At 42.1% G+C, this 27593-nt stretch overlaps 3 protein-coding genes across 5 annotated transcripts in view; 1 reads left to right on the forward strand and 2 right to left on the reverse strand.

Moving 5' to 3' along the window:
- The window catches only part of LOC129152195 (oocyte zinc finger protein XlCOF6), an 86842-nt gene that overhangs the window by 53534 nt on the left and 5715 nt on the right, over positions 1 to 27593 (reverse strand). Inside the window, 2 exon segments of the mRNA XM_070546130.1 lie at positions 24875 to 24949; positions 25045 to 25133. The gene's annotated coding sequence lies outside the window, so the exon portion shown is untranslated.
- On the forward strand, positions 13656 to 19603 carry LOC129155864 (uncharacterized). Of its 3 annotated transcripts, XM_070546204.1 has the most exons (14): positions 13656 to 15383; positions 15926 to 16042; positions 16132 to 16200; positions 16278 to 16346; positions 16425 to 16937; positions 17061 to 17346; positions 17417 to 17440; positions 17536 to 17745; positions 17831 to 17922; positions 18007 to 18111; positions 18247 to 18440; positions 18929 to 19093; positions 19171 to 19414; positions 19490 to 19603. In XM_070546204.1, the coding sequence occupies exons 5-12, from the start codon at positions 16806 to 16808 to the stop codon at positions 18945 to 18947; spliced, it is 1062 nt and encodes a 353-aa protein (XP_070402305.1). In that variant the 5' UTR covers positions 13656 to 15383; positions 15926 to 16042; positions 16132 to 16200; positions 16278 to 16346; positions 16425 to 16805; the 3' UTR covers positions 18948 to 19093; positions 19171 to 19414; positions 19490 to 19603. The 3 variants fall into 3 exon arrangements, with proteins under 3 accessions (XP_070402305.1, XP_070402303.1, XP_070402312.1); XM_070546202.1 differs by having other exon boundaries at positions 16278 to 16937; XM_070546211.1 differs by lacking the exons at positions 13656 to 15383; positions 15926 to 16042; positions 16132 to 16200; positions 16278 to 16346 and having other exon boundaries at positions 16782 to 16914.
- On the reverse strand, positions 19531 to 23202 carry LOC107377189 (uncharacterized). Its single transcript, XM_015946649.3, has 2 exons — positions 20148 to 23202; positions 19531 to 20071 (listed from the first exon to the last, which is right to left on the reverse strand). Exons 1-2 carry the CDS (start codon positions 20175 to 20177, stop codon positions 19721 to 19723), a joined length of 381 nt encoding a protein of 126 aa, XP_015802135.3. The 5' UTR covers positions 20178 to 23202; the 3' UTR covers positions 19531 to 19720.

Below are 27593 nucleotides of genomic sequence, written 5' to 3' on the forward strand. Positions count from 1 at the left end.
TACCAAATTTCGTAATCCTCACTCAAAGCATGGCTTGGGGCTGACAGTTTTAATGGTCCTAGGGGGCGCTATTTCAGAAAATAGGCCACGCCCACCGGATGTTGACATCAGATTGTTTGAGGGGCCAGACTAGGATTACTCACAAAAAGTTTCATGACGATATCTTTAGAAATGACTAAATGGGAGGCAAACGTAAGGCCACGGCGGTACGCCTGTCTTCTTCGCGCCGCCACAGCCCCGCCCTATGCCGAAAACTCCCATAAAGTGATACCAAGCAACCCCCACTTGTCTTGAGTTACCAGCTACAAATTTGTGGTGATTAAGTGAAATGGGGCAATTTGGGACCTTTCACAGTAAAACTTGACCTTTTTGCTCCTGAGGGGGCGGGGCTTGTGTGATGTCATCATCCAACTATTCAATTTACTTTGTGGGTGGATGACAAACGACCATAGAAAGTTTGGTAACTCTATTCCATTCAGTTATGAAGTTATAGCAATTTAAATTTTTTTGGCGAGTAGTCAAACTTCGAGGCCTGGCCCCGCCCCTTCAATATATACGAAAAGTCAGAATCCTTGTCTCATTTTGTTTGCCCATCCCTTCTGAGCAATTTTACACAATTTTTGAGTTGATCGTGCGAAAAATGATCGAGCAATCCAATCAGAAACAGACCCTAAAAACGGCAAAAACGGCTAAAAATCGCCATTTCAACCCAAAATGGCCGACTTCCTGTTTGATATTGACCATGCTTGCAAGAGACTTTTCTGTGCGGACTGTTGAGTACTACAAGTGTACCAAATTTCATAACTGTACGATAAACTAAGCTTTAAGGAGAGGGTTTTTTTTCACTTTCTAGGGGGCGCTGTTCAGCCATTTTCTTTGCGATTTTTTTGGGACCTTTAAAATATCAAATTTTTCACCAGGCCTGACATGTCTGCAAAATATTGTGAGTTTTGGGGTATGGTAAGGTCCCCAAAAAGCCATTCAAAGCGGGCTAAGAATAATAAATAAAAAGAAAGAATAAACAGAGCAAAAACAAGAGGCCTTCGCAGCGCTTTCGCTGCTCGGGCCTAATAATAAGAAGAAACGGAGCAGATACAATAGGCCTTCGCAGCTTCACTGCTCGGGCCTAATTAAAGCTGCAAGCAGCGTCGTTCGGCCCTCGCAGCTCCGCGCCGCTCCGGCCTGGCCGGCAGCCCGGGGCACCAGGCTACGTCTGCGAAACAGAAACGTCAACCACCCCGACACCAGAAACTGCTAACGGTCACCTCATCCGCACCTCACCCTGACACAGCATCCCCTTTGAGCCCACCATTATATTACACGTCTCACCACTAGGGCATACTCTATCTTTACCACACTGGTGGTGTGATGACAGAGACAAACTTTAATGCTTTTCTGACCAGGTTTTTTAAGTTATTGTAGGTTAAATTTATCTAGAGGGTGTTGTGACCAACCACAGAAAAATCCCGTTGAGGTCAGCTTTGGTTGACAAAGATGGTTTTCTGTTATTTTGACATCAATCAGACACTGTGTGTTCTTTCTAGAACCAGTGGGCTGAAAGGGGCAGAGCTACAGGGATTAAAACCAACAACCACATCAATGTGTTTGGTGCAGTCACGTGATATCACAAGCCAAGTATATTGCCATTCTGACTTTGTCTTTAGAAGTTAATAAAGTTTGAACCTATCTTGGGGTGCTGTGACCATTTACAACTAAATCCCATAGAGGTATCTTTGCTCATCAAAGATGGTTTGGCATCAATCAATTGTTGCATGTGTCATCTAGAGACAAAAGGCTGTAAGTGGGCAGAGTTAAAGTGATTTGAACAAGTGAGCACATACATGTGTTGATTGCAGTTGTGTGATGACTCCCATCAAGTTTAATATAGTTTGGAGCTTTTTTACAGAAGTAACAAAGGTTTTATCGTATCTAGGGGGTGCTGTTCCAAATTTAGGAAATATTCCATGAAGAAGTTTGTAGGTTGATAACAGTCATTTGTGTGCCGTTTGGTGTGAATTGCATCATGCATGTGTTATTCAGGGCCTAATATCTGTCAAGGGGCGGAGCTAAAGCTATATCCACCAATTACCACATGATTGTGTTGGGTTCCTTTGTGTGATGACATATGGCAAGTTTGATGCAATTACGACCTCTTCTGTAGGAGTTGTTACAGTTTTAAAGGTATGTAGGGGGCGCTGTGGTGATATTACACAACGTTCTCCAACTGTTTGTGCCTCGTTGGCTAAAGGGCATGATTGTTCATTGCCATGTTCAGTCTCGGGCAGATCGGAGGCTGTTTGTGGAAGTTACAGTCAAACGTAAGGTCATGGCGTCACGCCAGAATTCGCCATGGCATCAAAGTCCCTCCCTATCTAGAAAGCTATCAGATCTGAATGGTCATTACAACATCATGAAGACAGTGCATGACCTTAGTGTCATGTTGACTAAATTAAAGGGGACAAATATGGGCATTTCACCATAAAACAATAGACTTCCAATAGTCAGGGGGCGGGGCTTAGGTGATGTCAGCTGTCCACATTATCATTGTCTTCAGATGTGGTCAGTGATCACACAGACAACGTTTGATATACGATCTGATCATGCACATGGGAGTTAAGTCAGGTAATGTAATGGCGAAAGGTCAAAGTTTGAGGCTTAGCCACGCCCACACCTTGATACTTATTTAAAATCCGACGGTTGAATTTTTTCCCCTTTGTCTTAAGAGTACATAGCAGATGTTTGAAGGTGATCGGTGAAAAGGGCGACGGGGCATCAAGGTCCAAACAACATGTGCGAAAACCAACTAAATCAAGTACTTGGACCAAAATGGCCGACCTCCTGAACGACTTTGCACTTGGCTCCAAGAGACTTTTTTGTAGGTCCTGAGACACTACATTAGTGTACCAAATTTCGTGATCCTCAGTTAAAGCTTGGCTTGGGGCTGACAGTTTTAATGGTCCCAGGGGGCGCTATTTCAGAAAATAGGCCACGCCCACAAACTTCAACTGTCCAGTTCTATTGGGGGTCAGACTCGGATCACTCACCAGACATTTTGTGGCGATGTCACGATAATTGAAGAAATGAGAGGCAAACGTATAGCCATGGCGTGATGGCGAATTTCGCCATGCTCCCAAAGCCCCGCCTTTTCTCAAAACCTTCCAGTACTGGAGACCAAGTGACCTCAACTTGTCTGCTGCTATTTACCAGAGATTCCTGGTGATTGGGTAAAATGGGTCCAATAGGGAGCTGTGAAAAAAAGAGTGGCGTGGCGAAAGGTCAAAATTTGAGGCTTAGCCACGCCCACACCTTTATACTTATTTAAAATCCGACGGTTGAATTTTTTCCTCTATGTCTTAAGAGTATATAGCAGACGTCTGAAGGCGATTGGTGAAAAGGGCGACGGAGCATCACTCTCCAAACAACGTGTGTGAAAACAACTAAATCGCGCACTTGGACCAAAATGGCCGACTTCCTGTGCGACCTTGCACTTGGCTCCAAGAGACTTTTTTGTAGGTCCTAAGACACCACATTAGTGTACCAAATTTCGTAGTCCTCAGTCAAAGCATGGCTTGGGGCTGACAGTTTTAATGGTCCTAGGGGGCGCTAATTCAGACAATAGGCCACGCCCACAAACTTAAGCTGACCATTTCTATTGGGGGTCAGACTAGGATCACTCACAACAAATTTCGAGGTGATATCACGATAAATGAAGAAATGAGAGGCAAACGTATTTTCATGGTGTGATGGCGAATTTCGCCATGCTCCCAAAGCCCCGCCTTTTTTCAAAACCTTCCAGTACTGGAGACCAAGTGACCTCAACTTGTCTGCTGCTATTTACCAGAGATTCCCTGTAATTGGGTAAAAGGAGTCCAATAGGGAGCTGTGAAAAAAAGAGTGGCGTGGCGAAAGGTCAAAGTTTGAGGCTTAGCCACGCCCACACGTTTATACTTATTTAAAATCCGACGGTTGAATTTTTTCCTCCATGTCTTAAGAGTATATAGCAGACGTCTGAAGGCGATTGGTGAAAAGGGCGACGGAGCATCACTCTCCAAACAACGTGTGTGAAAACCACTAAATCGCGCACTTGGACCAAAATGGCCGACTTCCTGTGCGACTTTGCACTTGGCTCCAAGAGACTTTTTTGTAGGTCCTGAGACACCACATTAGTGTACCAAATTTCGTAATCCTCAGTCAAAGCATGGCTTGGGGCTGACAGTTTTAATGGTCCTAGGGGGCGCTATTTCAGAAAATAGGCCACGCCCACCATATGTTCACATCAGATCTTTTGGGGGGCCGGACTAGGATCACTCACAAGAAGTTTCGTGACGATATCTTTAGAAATGACGAAATGGGAGGCAAACGTAAGGCCACGGCGGTACGCCTGACTTCGCCGCGCCGCCACAGCCCCGCCCTCTGCCGAAAACTCCTATAAAGTGACGCCAAGCAACCCCCACTTGTCTTGAGTTATCAGCTACAAATTTGTGGTGAGTAAGTGAAATGGGGCATTTTGGGACCTTTCACAGTAAAACTTGACCTTTTTGGTCCTGAGGGGGCGGGGCTTGTGTGATGTCATCATCCGACCATTCAATTTACTTTGTGGGTGGATGACGAATGACCACAGAAAGTTTGGTAACACTATTTCATTCGTTTATGAAGTTATAGCAATTTAAATTTTTTTGGTGAGTAGTCAAACTTCGAGGCCTGGCCCCGCCCCTTCAGTATTTACGAAAAGTCAATTTTATTGTCTCATTTTGTTTGCCCATCCCTTCTGAGCAATTTTACACCATTTTTGAGACGATCATGCGAAAAATGATCGAGCAATCCAATCAGAAACGGACCCTAAAAACGGCAAAAACGGCTAAAAATCGCCATTTCAACCCAAAATGGCCGACTTCCTGTTTGATATTGACCATGCTTGCAAGAGACTTTTCTGTGCGGACTGTTGAGTACTACAAGTGTACCAAATTTCATAACTGTACGATAAACTAAGCTTTATGGAGAGGGTTTTTTTTTCACTTTCTAGGGGGCGCTGTTCAGCCATTTTCTTTGCGATTTTTTTGGAACCTTTAAAATATCAAATTTTTCACCAGGCCTGATAAGTTTGCAAAATATTGTGAGTTTTGGTGTATGTTAAGGTCCCCAAAAGGCCATTCAAAGCGGGCTAAGAATAATAAATAATTAAAGCTGCAAGCAGCGTCGTTCGGCCCTCGCAGCTCCGCGCCGCTCCGGCCTGGCCGGCAGCCCGGGGCACCAGGGCACGTCCCCGGAACAGAAAGTCCACCACCCCGACACCAGAAACCGCTAACGGTCACCTTGTCCGCACCTCACCATGACTCAGCATCCCCTCTGAGCTTACCATTGAATTACACGTCTCACCACTAGGGCATACTCTATCTTTACCACACTGATGGTGTGATGACAGTGACCAACTTTAATGCTATTCTGACCATGTTTTTTTAAGTCATCGAAGGTTAAAGATATCTAGGGGGCGCTGTGACCAACTACAGAAAAGTCCCATTGAGGTCAGCGTTGGTTGACAAAGATGGTTTTCTGTTATTTTGGCATCAATCGGACGTTGTGTGCGTTATCTAAAGCCAGTGAGTGAAAGGGGCGGAGCTACAGGGATTTGAACCAACAACTCAATCAATGTGTTTGGTGCAGTCACGTGATGTCACAAGCCAAGTATAATGCCATTCTGACCTTGTCTTTAGAAGTTAATAAAGTTTGAACCCATCTAGGAGGCGCTGTGACCATTTACAACAAAATGCCATAGAGGTCATCTTTGGTCATCAAAGATGGTTTTCTGTTAATTTGGCATCAATCAAACGTTGCATGGGTCATCTAGAGACAAAAAGCTGTAAGTGGGTGGAGTTAAAGTGAATTGAACAAGTGAGCACATACATGTGTTTATTGCAGTTGTGTGATGACTCCCACAAAGTTTGATATAGTTTGGAGCGTTTTTGCAGAAGTTACAAAGGTTTTATGTATCTAGGGGGCGCTGTCTCAAATTTAGGAATTAATCAATGAAGAAGTTTATAGGTTGATAACAGTCATTTGTGTGCAGTTTGGTGTGAATTGCATCATGCATGTGTTATTCAGGGCCTAATATCTATCAGGGGGCGGAGCTAAAGGGATATCAACCAATTACCACAGGATTGTGTTGGGTGCCTTTGTGTGATGACACATAGCAAGTTTGGTGCAGTAACGACCTGGTCTGTAGGAGTTATTACAGTTTTAATGGTGTGTAGGGGGCGCTGTGGTGACAACATACAAATCTGACCAACTGTTTGTGTCTCATTCGATAAAGGGCATCATTGTTGATTGTCATGTTCAGTCTCGTGCAGATGGGAGGCTGTTTGTGGAAATTACGATCAAACGTAAGGTCACGGCGTCATGCCAGAATTCGCTATGGCATCAAAGCCCCTCCCTTTCTGGAAAGTTATCAGATCAGAATGGTCATTACAACATCATGAAGACAGTGCATGACCTTAGTGTCATGTTGACTAGATTAGAGGGGACAAATATGGGCATTTCACCATAAAACAATAGACTTCCTGTTGTCAGGGGGCGGGGCTTAGGTGTTGTCAGCTGTCCACAATGACGTTGCCTTGAGATGTGGTCAGTGATCACACAGACAAAGTTTGATATAGATCTGATCGTGCACATGGGAGTTATTAAGTCAAGTAATGTAATGGCGAAAGGTCAAAGTTTGAGGCTTAGCCACGCCCACACCTTTATACTTATTTAAAATCCGACGGTTGAATTTTTTCCTCTATGTCTTAAGAGGATATAGCAGAAGTTTGAAGGCGATTGGTGAAAAGGGCGATGGAGCATCACTCTCCAAACAACGTGTGCGAAAACCACTAAATCGAGTACTTGGACCAAAATGGCCGACTTCCTGTGCGACTTTGCACTTGGCTCCAAGAGACTTTTTTTTAGGTCCTGAGACACCACATTAGTGGACCAAATTTCGTAATCCTCAGTCAAAGCATGGCTTGGGGCTGACAGTTTTAATGGTCCTAGGGGGCGCTAATTCAGAAAATATGCCACGCCCACAAACTTAAACTGACCATTTCTATTGGGGGTCAGACTAGGATCACTCACAACAAATTTTGAGGTGATATCACGATAAATGAAGAAATGAGAGGCAAACGTATTTCCATGGCGTGATGGCGAATTTCGCCATGCTCCCAAAGCCCCGCCTTTTTTCAAAACCTTCCAGTACTGGAGACCAAGTGACCTCAACTTGTCTGCTGCTATTTACCAGAGATTCCTGGTGATTGGGTAAAAGGAGTCCAATAGGGAGCTGTGAAAAAAAGAGTGGCATGGCGAAAGGTCAAAGTTTGAGGCTTAGCCACGCCCACACCTTTATACTTATTTAAAATCCGACGGTTGAATCTTTTCCTCTTTGTCTTAAGAGTATATAGCAGAAGTTTGAAGGCGTTTGGTGAAAAGGGCGACGGAGCATCACTCTCCAAACAACGTGTGTGAAAACCACTAAATCGCGCACTTGGACCAAAATGGCCGACTTCCTGTGCGACTTTGCACTTGGCTCCAAGAGACTTTTTTGTAGGTCCTGAGACACCACATTAGTGTACCAAATTTCGTAATCCTCAGTCAAAGCATGGCTTGGGGCTGACAGTTTTAATGGTCCTAGAGGGCGCTATTTCAGAAAATAGGCCACGCCCACCGGATGTTCACATCAGATCTTTTGGGGGGCCGGACTAGGATCACTCACAAGAAGTTTCGTGACGATATCTTTAGAAATGACGAAATGGGAGGCAAACGTAAGGCCACGGTGGTATGCCTGACTTCGCCGCGCCGCCACAGCCCCGCCCTCTGCCGAAAACTCCTATAAAGTGACGCCAAGCAACCCCCACTTGTCTTGAGTTACCAGCTACAAATTCGTGGTGATTAAGTGAAATGGGGCAATTTGGGACCTTTCACAGTAAAACTTGATCTTTTTGGTCCTGAGGGGGCGGGGCTTGTGTGATGTCATCATCTGACCATTCAGTTTACTTTGTGGGTGGATGACGAATGACCACAGAAAGTTTGGTAACTCTATTCCATTCAGTTATGAAGTTATAGCAATTTAAATATTTTTGGCGAGTAGTCAAACTTTGAGGCCTGGCCCCGCCCCTTCAGCATATACGAAAACTCAGAATCCTCGTCTCATTTTGTTCGCCCATCCCTTCTGAGCAATTTTACACAATTTTTGAGACAATCGTGCGAAAAATGATCGAGCAATCCAATCAGAAACGGACCCTAAAAACGGCCAAAACGGCTAAAAATCGCCATTTCAACCCAAAATGGCCGACTTCCTGTTTGATATTGACCATGCTTGCAAGAGACTTTTCTGTGCGGACCGTTGAGTACTACAAGTGTACCAAATTTCATAACTGTACGATAAACTAAGCTTTATGGAGAGGGGTTTTTTTCAGTTTGTAGGGGGCGCTGTTCAGCCATTTTCTTTGCGATTTTTTTGAGACCTTTAAAATATCAAATTTTTCACCAGGCCTGACAAGTGTGCAAAATATTGTGAGTTTTGGGGTATGTTAAGGTCCCCAAAAAGCCATTCAAAGTGGCACCGGAATAATAAAGAAAGAAAGAAAGAAAGAAAGAAAGAAAGAAAGAATAATCAGAGCAAAAACAAGAGGCCTTCGCAGCGCTTTCGCTGCTCGGGCCTAATTAAAGCTGCAAGCAGCGTCGTTCGGCCCTCGCAGCGAAGCTGCTCGCCCTCCTTCCGCAACCCCTCCGCTCCATCCGCGACGCTCTCCAAACCCAGCTCCGCGCTTCTCCATCCTGGCCGGCAGCCGGGGGCACCAGGGCACGTCTGGCAGAACAGAAAGTCAACCACCCCGACACCAGAAACCGTGAACGGCCTCCGCGTCCACACCTCACCCTGACTCAGCATCCCCTCTGAGACCACCATTACACGTCTCACCACTAGGAGATACTCTATCTTTACTACACTGGTGATGTGATGTTCAGTCTCGGGCATATCGAAGGCTGTTTGTGGAAGTTACAGTCAAACGTAAGGTCACAGCGTCACGCCAGAAATCGCCATGGCATAAAAGCCCCCCCTTTCTGAAAAGCTATCAGATCTGAATGGTCATTACAACATCATGAAGACAGTGCATGACCTTAGTGTCATCTTGACTAAATTAGAGGGGACAAATATGGACATTTCACCATAAAACAGTAGACTTCCTGTAGTCAGGGGGCGGGCTTAGGTGATGTAAGCTGTCCACATTGTCACTGTCTTCAGATGGGGTCAGTGATCACACAGACAAAATTTGAAATTGATCTGATCATGCACATGGGAGTTATTAAGTCAAGTAACATAATGGCGACTGGTCAAAGTTTGAGGCTTAGCCACGCCCACACCTTTATACTTATTTAAAATCCGACGGTTGAATTTTTTCCTCTATGTCTTAAGAGTATATAGCAGGAGTTTGAAGGTGATCGGTGGAAAGGACGACGAGACATCATTCTCCTAATAACGTGTTCGAAAACCACTAAATCGAGTACTTGGACAAAAATGGCCGACCTCCTGTGCGACATTGTACTTGGCTCCAAGAGACTTTTTTGTAGGTCCTGAGACACTACATTAGTGTGCCAAATTTCGTGATCCTCAGTCAAAGCATGGCTTGGGGCTGATTGTTTTAATGTTCCTAGGGGGGCGCTATTTCAGAAAATAGGCAACGCCCACAAACTTCAGCTGTCCATGTCTATTAGGGGTCAGAGTAAGAAATCGCCATGGCATCAAAGCCCCTCCCTTTCTGAAAAGCTAGCAGATCTGAATGGTCATTACAATATCATGAAGACAGTGCATGACCTTAGTGTCATGTTGACTAAATTAGAGGGGACAAATATGGGCATTTCACCATAAAAAATAGACTTCCTGTAGTCAGGGGGCGGGGCTTAGGTGATGTCAGCTGTCCACATTGTCACTGTCTTGAGATGTGGTCAATGATCACACAGACACAGTTTGATATAGATCTGATCATGCACATGGGAGTTAAGTCAAGTGATGTAATGGCGAAAGGTCAAAGTTTGAGGCTTAGCCACGCCCACACTTTTATACTTATATAAAATCCGATGGTTGAATTTTTCTCCCTTTGTCTTAAGAGTATATAGCAGAAGTTTGAAGGCGATTGGTGAAAAGGGCGATGGTGCAACACTCTCCAAACAACGTGTGCGAAAACCACTAAATCGAGTACTTGGACCAAAATGGCCGACTTCCTGTGCGACTTTGTACTTGGCTCCAAGAGACTTTTTTGTAGGTCCTGAGACCCCACATTAGTGTATCAAATTTCGTAATCCTCAGTCAAAGCATGGCTTGGGGCTGACAGTTTTAATGGTCCTAGGGGGCGCTATTTAAGAAAATAGGCCACGCCCACAAACTTCAGCTGTCCATTTCTATTGGGGGTCAGACTAGGATCACTCATCAGACATTTTGTTGTGATGTCACAATGATTGAAGAAATGGGAGACAAACGTATTTTCATGGCGTGATGGCGAATTTCGCCATGCTCCCAAAGCCCCGCCTTTATTCAAAACCTGCCAGTACTATAGATCAAGTGACCTCAACTTGTCTGCTGCCATTTGCCAGTGATTGCTGGTGATTGGTTAAAAGGAGTCCAATAGGGAGCTGTGAAAAAAAGAGTGGCGTGGCGACAGGTCAAAGTTTGAGGCTTAGCCACGCCCACACCTTTATACTTATATAAAATCCGACGGTTGAATTTTTTCATCTATGTCTTAAGAGTATATAGCAGATGTTTGAAGGCGATTGGTGAAAAGGGCAATGGTGCAACACTCTCCAAACAACGTGTGCGAATACCACTAAATCGAGTACTTGGACCAAAATGGCCGACTTCCTGCGCGACTTTGCACTTGGCTCCAAGAGACTTTTTTGTAGGTCCTGAGACCCCACATTAGTGTATCAAATTTCGTAATCCTCAGTCAAAGCATGGCTTGGGGCTGACAGTTTTAATGGTCCTAGGGGGCGCTATTTCATTAAATAGGCCACGCCCACAAACTTCAGCTGTGCAGTTCTATTAGGGGTCAGAGTAGGATCACTCATCAGAAATTGTGTGGCGATGTCACAATGATTGAAGAAATGAGAGACAAACGTATTTCCATGGCGTGATGGCGAATTTCGCCATGCTCCCAAAGCCCCGCCTTTATTCGAAACCTGCCAGTACTATAGACCAAGTGACCTCAACTTGTCTGCTGCTATTTGCCAGTGATTGCTGGTGATTGGTTAAAAGGAGTCCGATAGGGAGCTGTGAAAAAAGGAGTGGCGTGGCGACAGGTCAAAGTTTGAGGCTTAGCCACGCCCACACCTTTATACTTATATAAAATCCGACGGTTGAATTTTTTCATCTATGTCTTAAGAGCGTATAGCAGATGTTTGAAGGTGATTGGTGAAAAGGGTGATGGTGCAACACTCTCCAAACAACGTGTGCGAATACCACTAAATCGAGTACTTTGACCAAAATGGCCGACTTCCTGTGCGACTTTGCACTTGGCTCCAAGAGACTTTTTTGTAGGTCCTGAGACACCACATTAGTGTACCAAATTTCGTAATCCTCAGCCAAAGCATGGCTTGGGGCTGACAGTTTTAATGGTCCTAGGGGGCGCTATTTCAGAAAATAGGCCACGCCCACCGGATGTTCACATCAGATTCTATTTGGGGCCGGACTAGGATCACTCCCAAGAAGTGTTGTGGCGATATCTTTAGAAATGACGAAATGGGAGGCAAACGTAAGGCCTAAGCGGTACACCTGACTTCGCCGCACCGCCACAGCCCCGCCTTCTGGAGAAAACTCCCATAAAGTGACGCCAAGCAACCCCAACTTGTCTTCAGTTACCTGCTACAAATCTGGGATGATTATTTGAAAGGGCGAATTTTGGAAAATTTCCCAGTAAAACTTCACCTTTTAAGTCCTGAGGGGGCGGGGCTTATGTGACATCATCAATCGACCATTCATTTGTCTTCGGAGGGCGACGACGATTGTCCATAGAACATTTCTTTAACTGTAATTCTTTCATTTATGAATCTATAGCAATTTGAATTTTTTTGGCGAGTGCTCGAACTTTGAGGCCTGGTCCCGCCCCTTCAGTATTTACGAAAAGTCAATTTTATTGTCTCATTTTAATCGTCCATCGCTTCTGTTCGATCGCACACTATTTTTGAGACGATCGTGCGAAAAATGACCAAACTGTTCAACCAAATATAGACCCTAGAAATGGCCAAAACGGGGTCAAAATGGCCACTTTAGTCCAAAATGGCCGACTTCCTGTTTAATATTGACCATGGGTGCAAGAGGCTTTTCTGTGCGTATTGTTGAGTTCTACAAGTGTACCAAATTTCATCACTCTACTATGAAAAAAGGTCAAAGCGGAGGGGTATTTTTAATTTTCCAGGGGGCGCTGTTGAAACATTTTTTTACCAACTTTCACGTTGCCAGTGAAATACGTAAATTTCACGCACTTTCTATATTGGGCCAGAATTTGGTGACTTTTTGGATATGCTAAGACCCCCTAAAGGCCATCCAAAGACGCGGAAGAAAAAAAAAGAAAGAAAAAAAAAAAATAAACGGAGCAGATACAATAGGCCTTCGCAGCTTCACTGCTCGGGCCTAATAAACAGAGCAAAAACAAGAGGCCTTCGCAGCGCTTTCGCTGCTCGGGCCTAATAAGAAGAAACGGAGCAGATACAATAGGCCTTTGCAGCTTCACTGCTCGGGCCTAAAAAAAAAGAAACGGAGCAGATACAATAGGCCTTCTCAGCGCTTCGCTGCTCGGGCCTAATAATAAACGGAGCAGATACAATAGGCCTTCGCAGCTTCACTGCTCGGGCCTAAAAAACAAGAGGCCTTCGCAGCGCTTTCGCTGCTCGGGCCTAAAAACCTGCCATTATTATAAGATTTGTGAATAGGAAGCAGAAAAAAGAGCTACTGAAGCAAGGAAGAAAGTTGAAAGGAACGAATGTGTATGTTAATGAACATCTAACCAAGAAAAATGCAGATATTGCAAGACAAGCGAGATTATTAAGAAAACAGAAGAAAATACAGTCAACCTGGACATCAGATTGTAAGGTGTTCATTAAGTTAAATGGAACACCGGAGCAGGCAAAGGTCTTGGTCATTAAACAGTTGATGGAACTGGAAAAATATGGCTGATAAATGTAAGGCAAAGCATGGGGATGGTTGATGGTACTTTTAATGAATTTTCAAATGGTACTAGGCCTAGACGAAGTATTGTTAGAGGTGATGGTGTGTGGATAAGATATATAACAAAGTCAGATGGCTGACAGATTTCAAGTAACAAATCAAATGGATGCTGAAACTGGGACATTGGGGTATGATAGCAATATAGATCCTGACTGTAATTTTTTTACTAAAATGTTAAAGGACTGTAATTATACAATGGAACAATTTAATAGGAACATAGAGGGGGGTAAGAATATAACTATGGTTCATTTCAATAGTAGAAGTCTATATGCAAACTTTCAATTTATTAAAGCATATATAGCACAGTTTAATCAACCATTTGATGTGATAGCAACATCAGAGACTTGGATAAACACTGGAAAAGAAGAGTATTTTGAGATGGAGGGATATGAGCTCCTCCATCTAGATAGGACAAATAAAAAAGGAGGTGGGGTGGCACTCTATGTTGATAAAAATTTAAGGTTTGAAAAAATGAGTAGAATGACGAGGGTGGTAGATGGAGTGATGGAATGTATAACAGTGGAAATAAATATGAACAAACAGAAAAATATCATTGTTAGTTGCATATATAGAACACAGGATCAAAGATTGAGACTTTTAAGGACATTATGGAGGACTTGTACACAAATCTGAATCAGAAAAGATTGTTTATTTGTGGAGACTTTAATATTGATTTATTGAACCCAAATCATAATAAGAGTACTGAAGAATTTATTGAGTCAATGTATTGTATGGGATTATTTCCCCTGATAACAAGACCGACGAGAATAACCACTCATGGTGCAACTCTATTAGATAATATTTTTACAAATGTAATGGAAGACAAGATAAAAGCCGGGATATTGATAAATGATATAAGTGACCACTTACCAGTCTTTGTAACTTATGACTGTTGCTATAAAGTTCATAGAAATGTAGGTAAGATGATATATAAGACAATTAGAACAGAAAAGGCAATGCAGTGTCTCAAAAATGAGTTAATAAAACAAGATTGGACTATTGTATATAAACATAAGGATGTCAATAAAGCCTATGAGGCATTCTTAAGTATATTCATGGCCTTATTAGAGAAAAATAGCCTACTTATTGAAGTCAACAGGAAAGACAAATATACAGGAAGACCATGGATGACAAAGGGACTGCAAAATGCCTGTAAAAAAAAGAACACCTTATATAGAGAATTCATTAAAAAAAGAACTACAGAATCTGAAAAGAAATATAAAAAGTATAAAAATAAATTAACTAACATAATGAGAACTTATAAAAAAGAATACTTCATCAAAAAGTTAGAAGATAATAAAGATAGCATGAAAGGGATATGGAATGTATTGAATAGTATAATAAAAAAATGCACCAAGGACTAATGACTACCCTGGGTATTTTATGGAAGGGACAAATACTATTAGTAAAATGAACGAAGTAGTAGATGGATTTAATGACTTTTTTGTACATATAGGGCCAAAACTAGCCACGGAAATAAAGGTTGATATGATAGAAAGGGAGACTGGAGGAAACATTGAAAGGAATGCAAGTTCAATGTTTTTAAGAGCAGTGGAAGAGAAGGAGATATATGATATTGTCAGTGGACTTAAAGGGACTATAGGCAAGTTTTACAGCCAGAACATGTATAGAAATAAAACATTTCTTCTTAAAACATTCTCCTGCAATGCCCTGGTTCTGTAGAATGAGCCCTGGCATTTTACTGTGATTGTCTCTATAGGTCTTTAAAATCAAAAATAAGATTTTGCTCGGGTCCAGCAGGCAGGCTTCCCCCGGGTCTTCCAGAGGCAGCGTAATGCGTGATGACGTCATGCGCGTTCACGCTCAGGCCTATCCCCGCAGCGTTTGTTTACTAGCGATAGCTTAGCGGCAGAGCGAGAGGTGGTTTAGCTAGCATGGATTCAGCAAAGAACAAGAAGAGAGCTGCTTCAAGCACTAGCGAAACTCCAGCCCAGACCCCAAACAAGTCAAAGAAACCAAGAAGAGTGTATTCCAGCGCAGGTAAACGGGCAAAACTCGAGTATGATCGCCGAAGGCAACGAACGAGGATAAATATCGGTCCAGCATTTGAGGAGTGGAAAATGCTGAGAAAGTCTCTCAGGATGAAAACACACCCGCAGCTGGCATCATTTTTGCTGAAAAGGTACGAAATTATTACTAAACACGTGTAGGGAAAGGGCTGTGGATGCTTTCAAAGTAAGCTGGGGGGTTTCCGTATATCATAACATTTATAGGCTGCTTGTCTAGCGTCTACACATCAGATTACCTATTTCCAGCCGCATCAGCAAAAAAAAAAGTGTTTTCTACACACCAGCACCCAAATACAAGCTGGCGCACAGCGCATGTTTGGCCATAACACAAGATAATTAGACAGAAAGACGCTACACTGAATTTTTTCGTTGTTGTTTTAATTCACAAAAACGAATTTTAAACACGGGTGAACGTGCCTGCAAGTTTAGAGCCGCACCATGATATTTGCTGCAGGCTTCAAAGCACAGGGAAATAATAGTGGCTTTTAGGCCGGAAATTACAGTATATTCTTAGTGTAATGTACTAGAATTGTGTAAAAGAAGTCTAAACTTTGTAAAACTGCGTCGCTAATCAAATCTATTGTTTATAAAACAGAATCTCAATTGTTAACGTGTACACATGACTGGAGTATTAAAAGTTGCTTTACTTTTTTAGTTATGAGAAGCACGCTTCATCAAAGGGACCACTTACATCAACACCACGTGGGCCATCTACAGCAGTGTTTGCAGGTCCTTGTCGCCCCAGTTCAGTAACTGCAGGGGAATCTGATAGGTAAGTTCACTTGTAAACAAAATGCAACTCATATGTCAGATAATTGTTCTCCACATCAAATAAAATAAATACTGTGTACTTGTCAACAGGGATGACTTCCAGATCGCAGGAGTTGAACCTCTAAAAGCAGATCAAGAGGTAGAATTGTTGGAGGAAAGGTAAATATGCAGGGCTTTTAATCATTTGATGCATACCCTCTGTTTTCATAATTAATGTATTCTGTTTGTTTTTGTAGCATCAAATCGATGGAGCTGAAAGTGGACTATTTAGACGAGGAAAGAGCCAATAGTTTGGAAAACAGTTTGTAAGTAACAAATTATTGTCATTGAAATGATATATGTCAGTATATATTGTCATATTTTGCTGCTGTATTTAATTCCAGATTAGAGTTTGAAGGGGAAGGAGCTTTAGACCCGTATGACTCAGATTATGTACCTCCAATATCAATAAGGTATGTTTCATAATTGAATTTTTTAAATAAGTAGTAACATCCCCACTCTCACTTTCTATTCACTGATTATATATATAAAAAAATCTTGTGCAATAGGTGTGTCTCACAGGATGAAGTTGACCAGCTTCCTAGCATTAGCCTGGATGAAGCTGTATTTGACATTGCTGATTGTGTGGAGGCAGATTTGGAAGAGAATTTAGAAGCACCATCAACAGCATCATTCCAGTTTTCCCAATACACGATCAAGTGCTTGTTGAAAGTGACCTCATAAACCAGCAAGCGTGCATAGCATACAGCAAAAGCTTGCTCCAGATGGCCAATTTCCTCCAACTGCCTCTCAGTAAATGCCACTACAGTGACCACAGCACAGGCACATATTGTGATGGCCATCCTCCTTTTCATGTAAAGTCACGTCCGAGAGGTACAGCTTTGATAATTGAGTGGGTGAGTTTATGTTCTAATGCTTGCCACTTATGTTAATGAGGAAGCAGTACAACTGTAGGAATGTGAAATATGTGTGAAGCGCCATTTACACTTTTTTTTTGTTTTGTTTGTATTTTAATACAGTTTTGCCCACGTGGACATAAATTATGGAGTTGGAACAGCCAGCCAAAGTTGAAATATGGGATGCAAGGAGGAGATTTCATGTTGTCAACAAACATTCTGCTGTCAGGGAACAACTTCTCCAAGATCGCTCTCCTGTTCAGATTCATGAATATCCGCATGGTGACATCGAAAACCTTCTACTCAGTCCAGGGTACCTACTGTTTAAAATCAATACAGCAGTTTTGGGAGGAGAACAGGAATGCCATCATCAAGAAACTGCAGTCAAAAGACCGCGTGGTTGCTCTTGGTAACTAAATATGTTTACTTGTAAAGGCTCATATTAATTACATGCTTATATTTCTGTGTTTCTTTTTTAGCTGACGGGAGGATGGACTCTCCAGGTAACGAACAAGCTTTTTGAAATTTAATTTTAAGATCAGTTGAAATATTTCTTTTCATTGTTATTTTACAATTTTCTGTATCTCTTAAAAAAAAGGTCACTCAGCAATGTGCTGTACATACACAACGATGGATCTAGACACCATGGACATCATCAGTGTTGTCAATGTGGACAAAAGATGGGTTGGCTATAAAAGTGGGGTCATGGAGAAGGCTGCCTTTATACAGACATTTGACAGTCTCACAAAGGAGGTGAACATCAAGGAGATTGTGACTGATGCCCATGTACAAATTGCTGCCCTCATGCGTAAGATTTTCACAAAACTTCAGAGTTTTTACTGGTAATTGGAAACCAGATTGTTAAAAGACTGTTTTTAATTTTTTCTGACCAGATCCAGAACGGGGCAGATATAAGGATCAGGCTATTACCCATTCGCTTGATGTCTGGCACGCCGCAAAAAATCTGACAAAGAAACTTCATGCTGTATGTCAAAATGTATTATGATGGTAATAATCCTGGCTTGTTCAGACTTTATTTTAATTACTAGTTTTTCTTGCCTTCAAACAGGTTGGAATGATTTCTGGTCAAAAGCTTATACTTGGATGGATCAAGGACATTGTTAACCATTTTTGGTATGCTTGTCAGCACACAAGCACCAGAGAAGAGTTTATGGTTTGTACAAACACAGTATTCATGTATACAGTCGTCCACTAATGTAATGTTTTTGTTTATATTTGCTGCCATGGTTCATTATCTTTTTCTACTCACGATGTAAATGTTTGTATTTTCTACTTTGTGTGTTTTTAGGATGTCTGGAAGGGTGTACTTCACCACGTGACTGGAGAGCATGAATGGGGCTTTGGCAGGTGCTTTCATGCTCCTTTGGCGGAGAACCCAGACAAAGAGCTCATTCCACATGGATCTGCTGCACATGTGGCGCTTTCACGGATTGTTCTGAACCAGCGATGGCTAAAGGATATAGAGAAGTTGCTCACCTTTAGGTAAATTACTGACATTTGGTGGAAATGTAAAGTTATTGTCTTACTAACAGTAAAACAAAATTGGAAAACAACAATGCAGCTTTTTTCTAACTAATACAATCTCTGCACTTGGATCTGAGTTCTTTCCAATAACAAGTACCATAACAGTTACTTATACCACACCAAACAATGCAATGAAGCAGAAGACCGGTTTTATTGTCTTCTCTGCCTGGTGCTACAATTGAAGTAGATTTAGATAAAATGTAAAACACAAATAAACAACCACTAATATGAAATTTTATCTGAAAATTAATATTTTAGATGAAAATACTGCAGTTTCTACATTTTTAGTATTGGTTCTTGTTATCTGTAAACTACACACATGAGGACATTAGATTGGTATTGCCCTGATTCCAGTATCTGTAATGTTGTAATACCTACCACAAAGTATATTATATTGCGCTGAGTTAGAATTTATTTCTTCTACAGACATTGTTTTTTTCCCCCAGGACCACTGCTGAGCTGTAGTCGTTCCAAAATCACATCTTGATGTACGCCGGGAAACGCTTTGCATTCTCATTTGGTGTCTATGAAGCTAGGACACTCCTCGCTGCATTAGACTACAACCACCATAACCATCGCCCAGTGCATGTGAACATCAAAGGCCAAGTATCGTAAGTCAAACTTGGTGGCTTTTATATATTCATAATACCTTTATATAATTTCCTAATGTCTAAATTCATTTTTTTAGACACAAACGAGTCTACAACAAAAAGTCGCAGCGTTACAGTGTTCACACTGTAAAGGAGACCAAAGACTACGGCTACATCCCAGAGCTGCAGACAAGAATCCTGGAGAAGCGCCTCAGCTCTGCTGGGGGACTCCCAAAAAGAAGAAGCATTCAGGCTGATGACCCCAGGGCCCTGGGTCCTCTCTCCGGGATCAGCCCTCCTCCTACAGCTGAACTGGTACAGACACAACAACGCAGAGGACAGGTAGTGATTATAACCAAATCTCCTCTCCATTTTTGTGGAAGAAAATTACATAAATGTAATTTTTGTTTTTTACAGGACTTATGTGATACCTAAACAGAGGCTGATGGCAATCAAAGTTGAACACTACAGATTTATTTATGTAAATATGTACAAAAAGTTTGCAACAACAATAAAAGTAAGTCAAACTTCTGAGTTGGTCATGAGTTGCATGTTTGTTTCAGCGGAAGGGGGCTTCTTTATAACCAACATAAATCCCAAAGTGGTCAGGGTATTTGTCTCTAATCCTCCAAACACAGCAGGAAGGAATCACCCTACGATTGCCAGCGCCAAGAAGTCCATATTGCCAAATAGTGTACTGTCTATAGGCACAGTAACGGTACTCCCGATTATCTGATCCAGGGTCTTGGCTATCACGCAGAGCCAAAATGTCATTCCACGTCTGCCGAGCCAAACGCAGGATGCCTTCATTTCCAGGTCTGTAGGCATCATTCGGCAGTAGGAGCAGGTGCACCAAGCTGGCTGACCCTGGTTTGATGGAGGGTGTCCTGGTGTGGCCTGTCTATAGTCCATAATGTCCAGTAACACTCCTGGCAGACGTCTAACAACCATCTGAAGGACTTCATCTTTTTCATCCATACTTAGGTGTTGCAACTGTGCCTGAAAACGAAAGGCAGCATTTATTTTATAAACTTTATGATTGTGAAATGTATTAGTGTTCTGCATTATGACCAACCTGTAACTCTGCAGTTCTGTCAGCAGACATCTGAGCAACCCGTTCTCTGTCTTCCTCACTAATGCGTCCAGCTCTAGCTCTTCTTCCTCTAGCCTGGCCTCTCCCCCGGCCTGTACTTTCATATATGTTTCTCCCTCTGGCTGCTCCTCTCCTTGTTCCTCTTCCTGCTCTTCTGCCTGCTCCTCTGCCTGCTCTCCCTCTGCCCCCTCCAGAATCACTACTCCAGAAACTTCGGAGTAATGAGATGCACTGGATTCCTTGAGGGAAAAGTAATAAGGTTTACACGTTGATGTGATGGAATGCATGTTTTACAAAAGCTTCGCTGTAATAATCCATAAAACATTTAGGTAATGGTGTATTTACATTTGATGAAAATAATGTTGCTAAGACTATCTTTACCTGGATGCAAAAGAAAAGCAGAGGTGGGTACACAAAAGGTGCACTCAAGTTATAGTAGCAGTACCTCTATGTATTTTTACTCTAGTAAAAGAAAAAAAGTAGCAGTCCATCACATGATTTTTTTTCCAGTAAATGGCCTGTACTTGTCAAGTAGCAACCAGTAAAGTGCTTATTAACTACCAGTGCAATTATTTTAATATTACAATAGGGCCTACGTTTATGCATAATTTGTGTACTAGTATTTTTTTCAACATCATACATAATGTATTCATATATCGGTATTATTATGCTTCCTCAACTCACTTTGCTGTGCATGCACCTATCACAACCTGGAAAATATGCAGCCCAAATTGATTTGGTCTAAATATTTTACAATTATTACCTCTGTCGAAGTCATGCCGGCAAACCTGTAAATTACACCGGTTCGGGGCTGACGCAGCTGTTTTTGTTAGGGAGCGTGCACATATAGCACGCGCGCCTCGTGCACGAGCCTACTATTGAAGCTGCAGTTACACCTTTGGCCTGAGGGGGCAATAGCGAGCATAAAATTTCAAAACTGACTAAGGCACCTTTAAGAACAAAACAAGTACTGACTCCCATGATATTGATATGTTAACAGTAAAGAGAGTAATTGATGGTATTGTAAAACCGCTACAATATATTTTTAATTTGTCTTTCCAGGAAGGGGTTTTTCCACAAAAAATGAAAGTAGCAAAAATTATTCCCATTTATAAATCAGGTGAAAAGCATTGTTTTACAAATTATAGACCAGTGTCTGTACTCTGCCAGTTTTCTAAGATACTGGAAAAACTATTTATAAAAAGACTTGATAACTTTGTGGAAAAACATGATCTGTTGGCAAATTGCCAGTATGGGTTTAGAAATAACAGATCAACAGTTTTGGCATTGATGGATTTATTGGAAGAAATAACTGAATGTATGGATAACAAGAAGTATGCACTTGGAGTTTTTCTAGATCTAAAAAAAGCATTTGATACTGTTGACCACAAAATTTTAATAATCAAACTGGAGAAATATGGGTTTAGGGGTGTGGTATTGGATTGGATAAAAAGCTATGTGATGAATCGACAGCAATATGTACAAATAAATGAGTTTAAATCTAAATTGATGGATAATGAATGTGGAGTACCTCAAGGATCAGTATTGGGACCAAAATTGTTTATAATGTATATAAATGATATTTGTAAAGTATCGAAGATCCTAAAGTTTGTAATTTTTGCAGGTGATACCAATATACTTTGTTCAAGTGGGGAATTTCAACAGGTTGTGGAGGTGATCACACAGGAGTTAAAGATATTAAAGACGTGGTTTGATAGAAACAAATTGTCCTTAAATTTAAATAAAACAAAATTTATGTTATTCGGAAACCATAATAAAGATATTAACATTGAAATTTGTGTTGATAATGTATATTTAGAAAGGGTTAATACCATAAAATTTCTTGGTGTGATCATTGATCATAAGGCCTGTTGGAAATCACACATCACTTATGTGAGGGGAAAGTTAGCACGGGGCATTGCTGTCTTGGGGAAAGTAAAACATTTTCTGGATAGGAAAACATTATATATGTTATATTGTGCTTTCATATTACCATACATGAGTTATTGTGTAGAAGTTTGGGGAAACACATATAAAAGTAATATTCAGCCTATAATCATAATGCAGAAAAGGGCTATTAGACTAATAAATCAGGAGGGGTATAGGGCTCATACAAACGCACTCTTTATTAAGCTTTAAAATTTCAGGACCTGGTCAAGTTTAAAACAGTGCAAAAAATATATAAGGTAAGGAAAGGGATGCTCCCAATTGAAATAAGTAAATGGTTCTTAGAAAGAGAAGGGAGGTATAATTTTAGAGGGAAGTGGAATTTAAAAGTACAAAGAGTAAGAACAACATTGAAAATGATGTGTATTTCAATAGCGGGCGTTAAATTCTGGAATGAGTTAACAGAAGAAATAAAGGATAGTAGTAATGTAAACCAGTTTAAAATAAAACTCAAAAAAGAAATGTTAAATAAGTATAAGAATGAAGAAAATGCAATTAACCCAGGACGGCATGTAAACTGATGTTTAATCTATTCTACAAATTAGAAAATCTAAATATAGTTCTAGTTGAACATGAGAATTTTATTTATTTATTTTTTTTTTTTTTGTGGTTTTTTTTTTAAGGCATTGTAACTGTTTTGTTGTTTAAATTTTGATGATGAGGATGTAAACCTGAGGGGGTAGGGCTAAATAAGTATACACTTCTCCCTACTCCTTTTCAAACAATTGCGTGGAATGATTTTATGAAATGTTGGTGAATGTATATGTTTGAAATAAAGTGAACTGAACTGAACTGAATGATTATTATGCTTTGGGTAATCATAATAACTAATGAATCACTGCTTAATTAAATAATGTTCTGAGGATGTTTTAGTGGTGACCTTCACACACTCAAACATTCACACACACATCTGCTCTCACAGTAAACTCCAAAACACATTTGCTGACGCACACGTTTTGCTTTGAGAAGAGAAAGGCTTTTGGTAAGTTTCAGTTCTTAGTTCAGTTGGTGCTTGACAACGAAAGAGAGAAGACCTGAATAAAAGCTAAAGGGGGGACGGAGCCTATCGGCTCATTTCTCTCCCCCCCCCCCCCCCCCCCCCCCCTCCCGTTATTCCTGTCAGCCAGACAGGACAGCTGAATTGCAACAACTAACGCGGACTCGCCTCGAGTCTTTTGATTTCTGAGTAAACTAAACTTAAGAAAGCGCATCTGCAAACGTTTTACCATCAACGTGGACCGAGGACAACTCTGGACCGGTTTGTGGCGCATCTTTGTCTTCTTTGCCAGCCAAGGTGCCCTGGATGAAACATCATCCTAAGGTGACGTCCCGGGTCCAACAGAGGGTCCGAATACGGTGAGGCATTCCACGACAGATAGCATTTGATGCAGTTTTTCTGATAAGACCTAAGTTTATCCAAACCATCACTTCACTCAGACACCTGTTTCTTCCTGAAGCAAAATCAAACGCACACACACATGCCTTCATCTCACCTCATGTTCAATCTTCACACATTCACCACAAGGTCTATTTGAATAAGCATATCAACTGTTAAAGATTGTCCCACAAAGTTGCCAATGTTGATTGTCATTTCCATGTTTGTCATTTCAAAATTCATTAGTTTAGTTTGAAGAATTAAAACTTTTAATTTTCAAACTTGTTTCTTCATTGAACTGAAACACAGACACACGGATATTATCGTCAGTTTATCGATGAAAACAACCTTTGAGTCTTCTTAAAACTATACAATTTGGTTATTAATTTAATAAAATTAATATCACAAATTAATATGTAGAATGGTTCCTCTTTCATAAAAGAGCATAAACCATAGTCCTACAGTGGAAACTAAATGCTTTAGCGACCATTTTCCCACACAAGGAGCCTAAACGCCCTCGGAGGGACGAGAGACGCTGGACGCTGTCCTGAGCCGACAACCCGCTCCTGCAGCTGCCGCTTCGGTCACGCTCAGCCAACCATCGGACACGCCACTCGTCACGGATGAAGCTGAACATTCACCTCTCCCGTCAGTAAAACAAGCAGTAAGTGTAGCAACACAGTGTTGTCCACATATATAATATCTGCAACAATGATTTAAGTGGTTTCACTGAATATCCTAATCATCTATGAAGCACACGACAGCTCTGGATGCTAAAATTCACCTAAATCATTTATCATTGAATAAATCTGATCACATGATAGCTTACAGATAACTTCTGCTGACACAAATGTGAGCTCTCTCCCTCTCGGTTACCATGGAGATGCATTTGCTGCACACGCGCCACTGGTTCTGTCCTGCTCTCGCTTCATCCCGCCCTTCTTGTTCTTCATGTTGATGCTCGTTTTGTGAAACATGGTCAGTGATGTCATCATTAATGTTTCGCTCTGGTTCAAAGTGAAAAGGCTGAACAGATGACATGTTGATGTCGCTCAACAGTCACTACAGGGTCCCAAAGCCGCCGGGGCAACCGAGGTACAACCATATGACGTCACTACCCAGAGTGCAGTGCGACGCTAACAACAATGGCGACCTACCTACGAGTTAAACTATTTTCACTAATTTTATAAAGATTAAGACATCAAGAAGGTTTTTTTACACCATTTTAATATAACTGATACTAACATTTATCTTTTAAGAACCACAGTTTTGTAACCTGGGTTCCTTTTAAAAGGACAACTTTTGTCGCCAATGGCAGTGAATGAGTTAATGATGATGAGGGTGGTTCCTAGAGGCTGAGGTGTAGGGCTAAAGTGTCATCACTCACTTTGGTCTGGTCCAGACGCAGTCCCTTTACTGGTGGTCCTCAGTAGGTGACGTGAAGCTCCAACATCTGAGCGTTCTGTGTTCCTCAGAGGAGAAGAAAAGTAACATTAGCACTGGCTACATTATTTTTACTAGCATCTCAAGGCCTTGGAGAAGCAGATCTTCACTTACCTAAACATCAGACCAGTTTGTCCCAGCTGAGCTCATCAGGTCTGACAGCCTGTCAGTGAAACACGGCTCCAGCCTTCTGGATGTGGACTCTAAAAAGCAAAGGAGCATTTTTACTAGGGATGCTCCGATCCGATCACGTGATCGGAAATCGGGCCCGATCACGTGACTTTTAAAAGATCGGAATCGGGTGTTAAAGATCGGATTTAACCTAATAAAACAACAAGCATGACATTTTTAATCTTGAGTTTCAAATTGAATAACAATGGCTTAATTTTGTACCAAGTTTCACTTCCTCAATAACGACATGACACCATACGGCAGCCGTAATGCCACACGTTTTAAAGTGGACCGTGGAATTCAGGTAGCAGTTAGCAAGCAGGTTAATGCTCGTCTCGCTCCAGGAGAGCAAAAAATGTCAGCGGTTTGGAATCATTTTAAACTGGAGACCGAAGGCTGTCCAACAGCCACTTGCAACATTTGCAAACTGAGTGTTTCACGTGGTGGAAAAGACAGAGCTGCTTTTAACACCACGAACCTGATCCGACATCTTAAGAACAAACATCCAGCTCAATATTCCGAGTTCACCGCGGCAACGCAGATCAAAACATGGAGCCAGCCGACACTGGAAGCTATGCTGAAAAACAAAGAAAAACTTCCTAAGGATAGCGACAAGGCCAAGAACATCACAGCCAAGATAGCTGAATTTATTGCACTAGATGACCAGCCACTGTCTGTGGTTTCAAACGTAGGATTTCGCCGTCTCATGGAGCACTTGGAGCCACGGTACGAGTTACCTTCTCGAAGCTACTTTACAGACACAGCTCTGCCCAGCATTCACAACAAGCTACGTGACCACCTGTTAGTCATGTTATCAAAGGTGTCTGCTTTTGGGTTTACCACAGACATATGGAGTTTGTCTGTTTGTCCAATGTCACTGATCAGCTTCACTGCACAATGGATCAACTCGAGTTTCAATTTACAACGTGCTACGTTAAATGCGCAACATTTTCGCGGATCTCACACAACAGAGCATGTGAAACAGGCTATCGAAGAGATGCTGAACAGTTGGGGAATTGAAAAGGAACGTGTCCATGTAATTGTGCGTGACAATGTGCGAAATATGAAGAGAGCCATGGAGGACTTGGCAGTACCGAGCTTGGGCTGTGTTGCACACACGCTTCAACTTGTTGTGCACGAGGGTCTGCTCTCTCAGCGCAGCGTCACAGACACAATGGCTAATGCCAGGAAGATAATAGGCCATTTCAAACATTCTCCTTTGGCCTATTCACGCCTGGAAGATATCCAGATTTCTCTGAAGATGACCGTGAAGCGCCTGCAGCAAGATGTGCATGTTAGATGGAACAGCAGCCTCTATTTGCTACAGAGCATTCTGGAGCAAAAGCGAGCGCTCAGCATCTATACAGCTGACCACAACCTCCCTGCTACACTAACATCTAGTCAGTGGACCCTGATGGAGAATACAGCTGAAGTGTTAGTTCCCTTGGAAGTAGGGCTGCAACAACGAATCGATAAATTCGATGAAAATCGATTACTAAAAGCGTTGGCAACGAATTGCGTCATCGATTCGTTGTGTCGCACAACTCTTCCAAAAAAGCCCCCCCTTCCCGCCCGCCGTTGCGCGTAGACCAGAGCAAGTCAGATCAGCGCGAGGGAGAGCCGGCAGATCAGCGTGAGGGAGAGCCAGCAGATCAGCGCGAGGGAGAGCCGCAGATCAGCGCGAGGGAGAGCCGGCAGATCAGCGCAAGGGAGAGCCGCAGATCAGCGTGAGGGAGAGCCGGTACCTGCAGATCAGCGCGAGGGAGAGCCGGCAGACTTGCGCTGCTGCGAACCGGTTCCGCATTGTTGCGCAGCGATCCAGGCAGCTGCTTCCAGCGCATGGTCCATTCTCAAAGTGGCGCAACCAAAAAACTATAATTAGCACACGATCGTTCATGTCCGCACATGTTCTCTATTTTCTGTCTTATTTGTGCCTGAAGCGTGCTACTGCGGAGCTCATCACCTGTGCTGTGGTGATGTCACCTCACGCAGCATCGAAAACGCGCTCTGCGCTTTTCGGTCAGGAGATCCCTTTGATCTGCTCAAAAGTTACTGATGAGGTGAAAAGGTAAGAATCCAGGCAACATATTTTGTGGAGAATTAAGAGGAGATGCAGGAAGATGAGAGACAGACAGGACAGGAAAATAGTTAAATAAAAACAAGAAAACAAAACTAAGTGTTGAAAAGTCAAATGTAGGTAGATTTATCTCCACTACACGTTTTTACCAGTAAAAAACAATAAGTTATACACATGTTATATTTATACATCTGATACAATTCAGATCACCTTCAAAACTCAGTCACACACCCAGGGCCGTTTCAAGACATTTTTGGGGCCAAGGCAAAATGCCCCCCCCCCCCCCCCCAATAACTGGGCTCCCCAGAAGCCTCTGTGTAATTCATGCCCTCTCCAGTAGTGTTAGTTATATGGTGTTTATAAAAGCCCCTCAGACATTACTGACATGTTCTAATATTATCAGATGAAAAACTAA

This window comes from Nothobranchius furzeri, chromosome 2 (genome assembly GCF_043380555.1).
Source record: "Nothobranchius furzeri strain GRZ-AD chromosome 2, NfurGRZ-RIMD1, whole genome shotgun sequence".
NCBI lineage: Eukaryota > Metazoa > Chordata > Actinopteri > Cyprinodontiformes > Nothobranchiidae > Nothobranchius > Nothobranchius furzeri.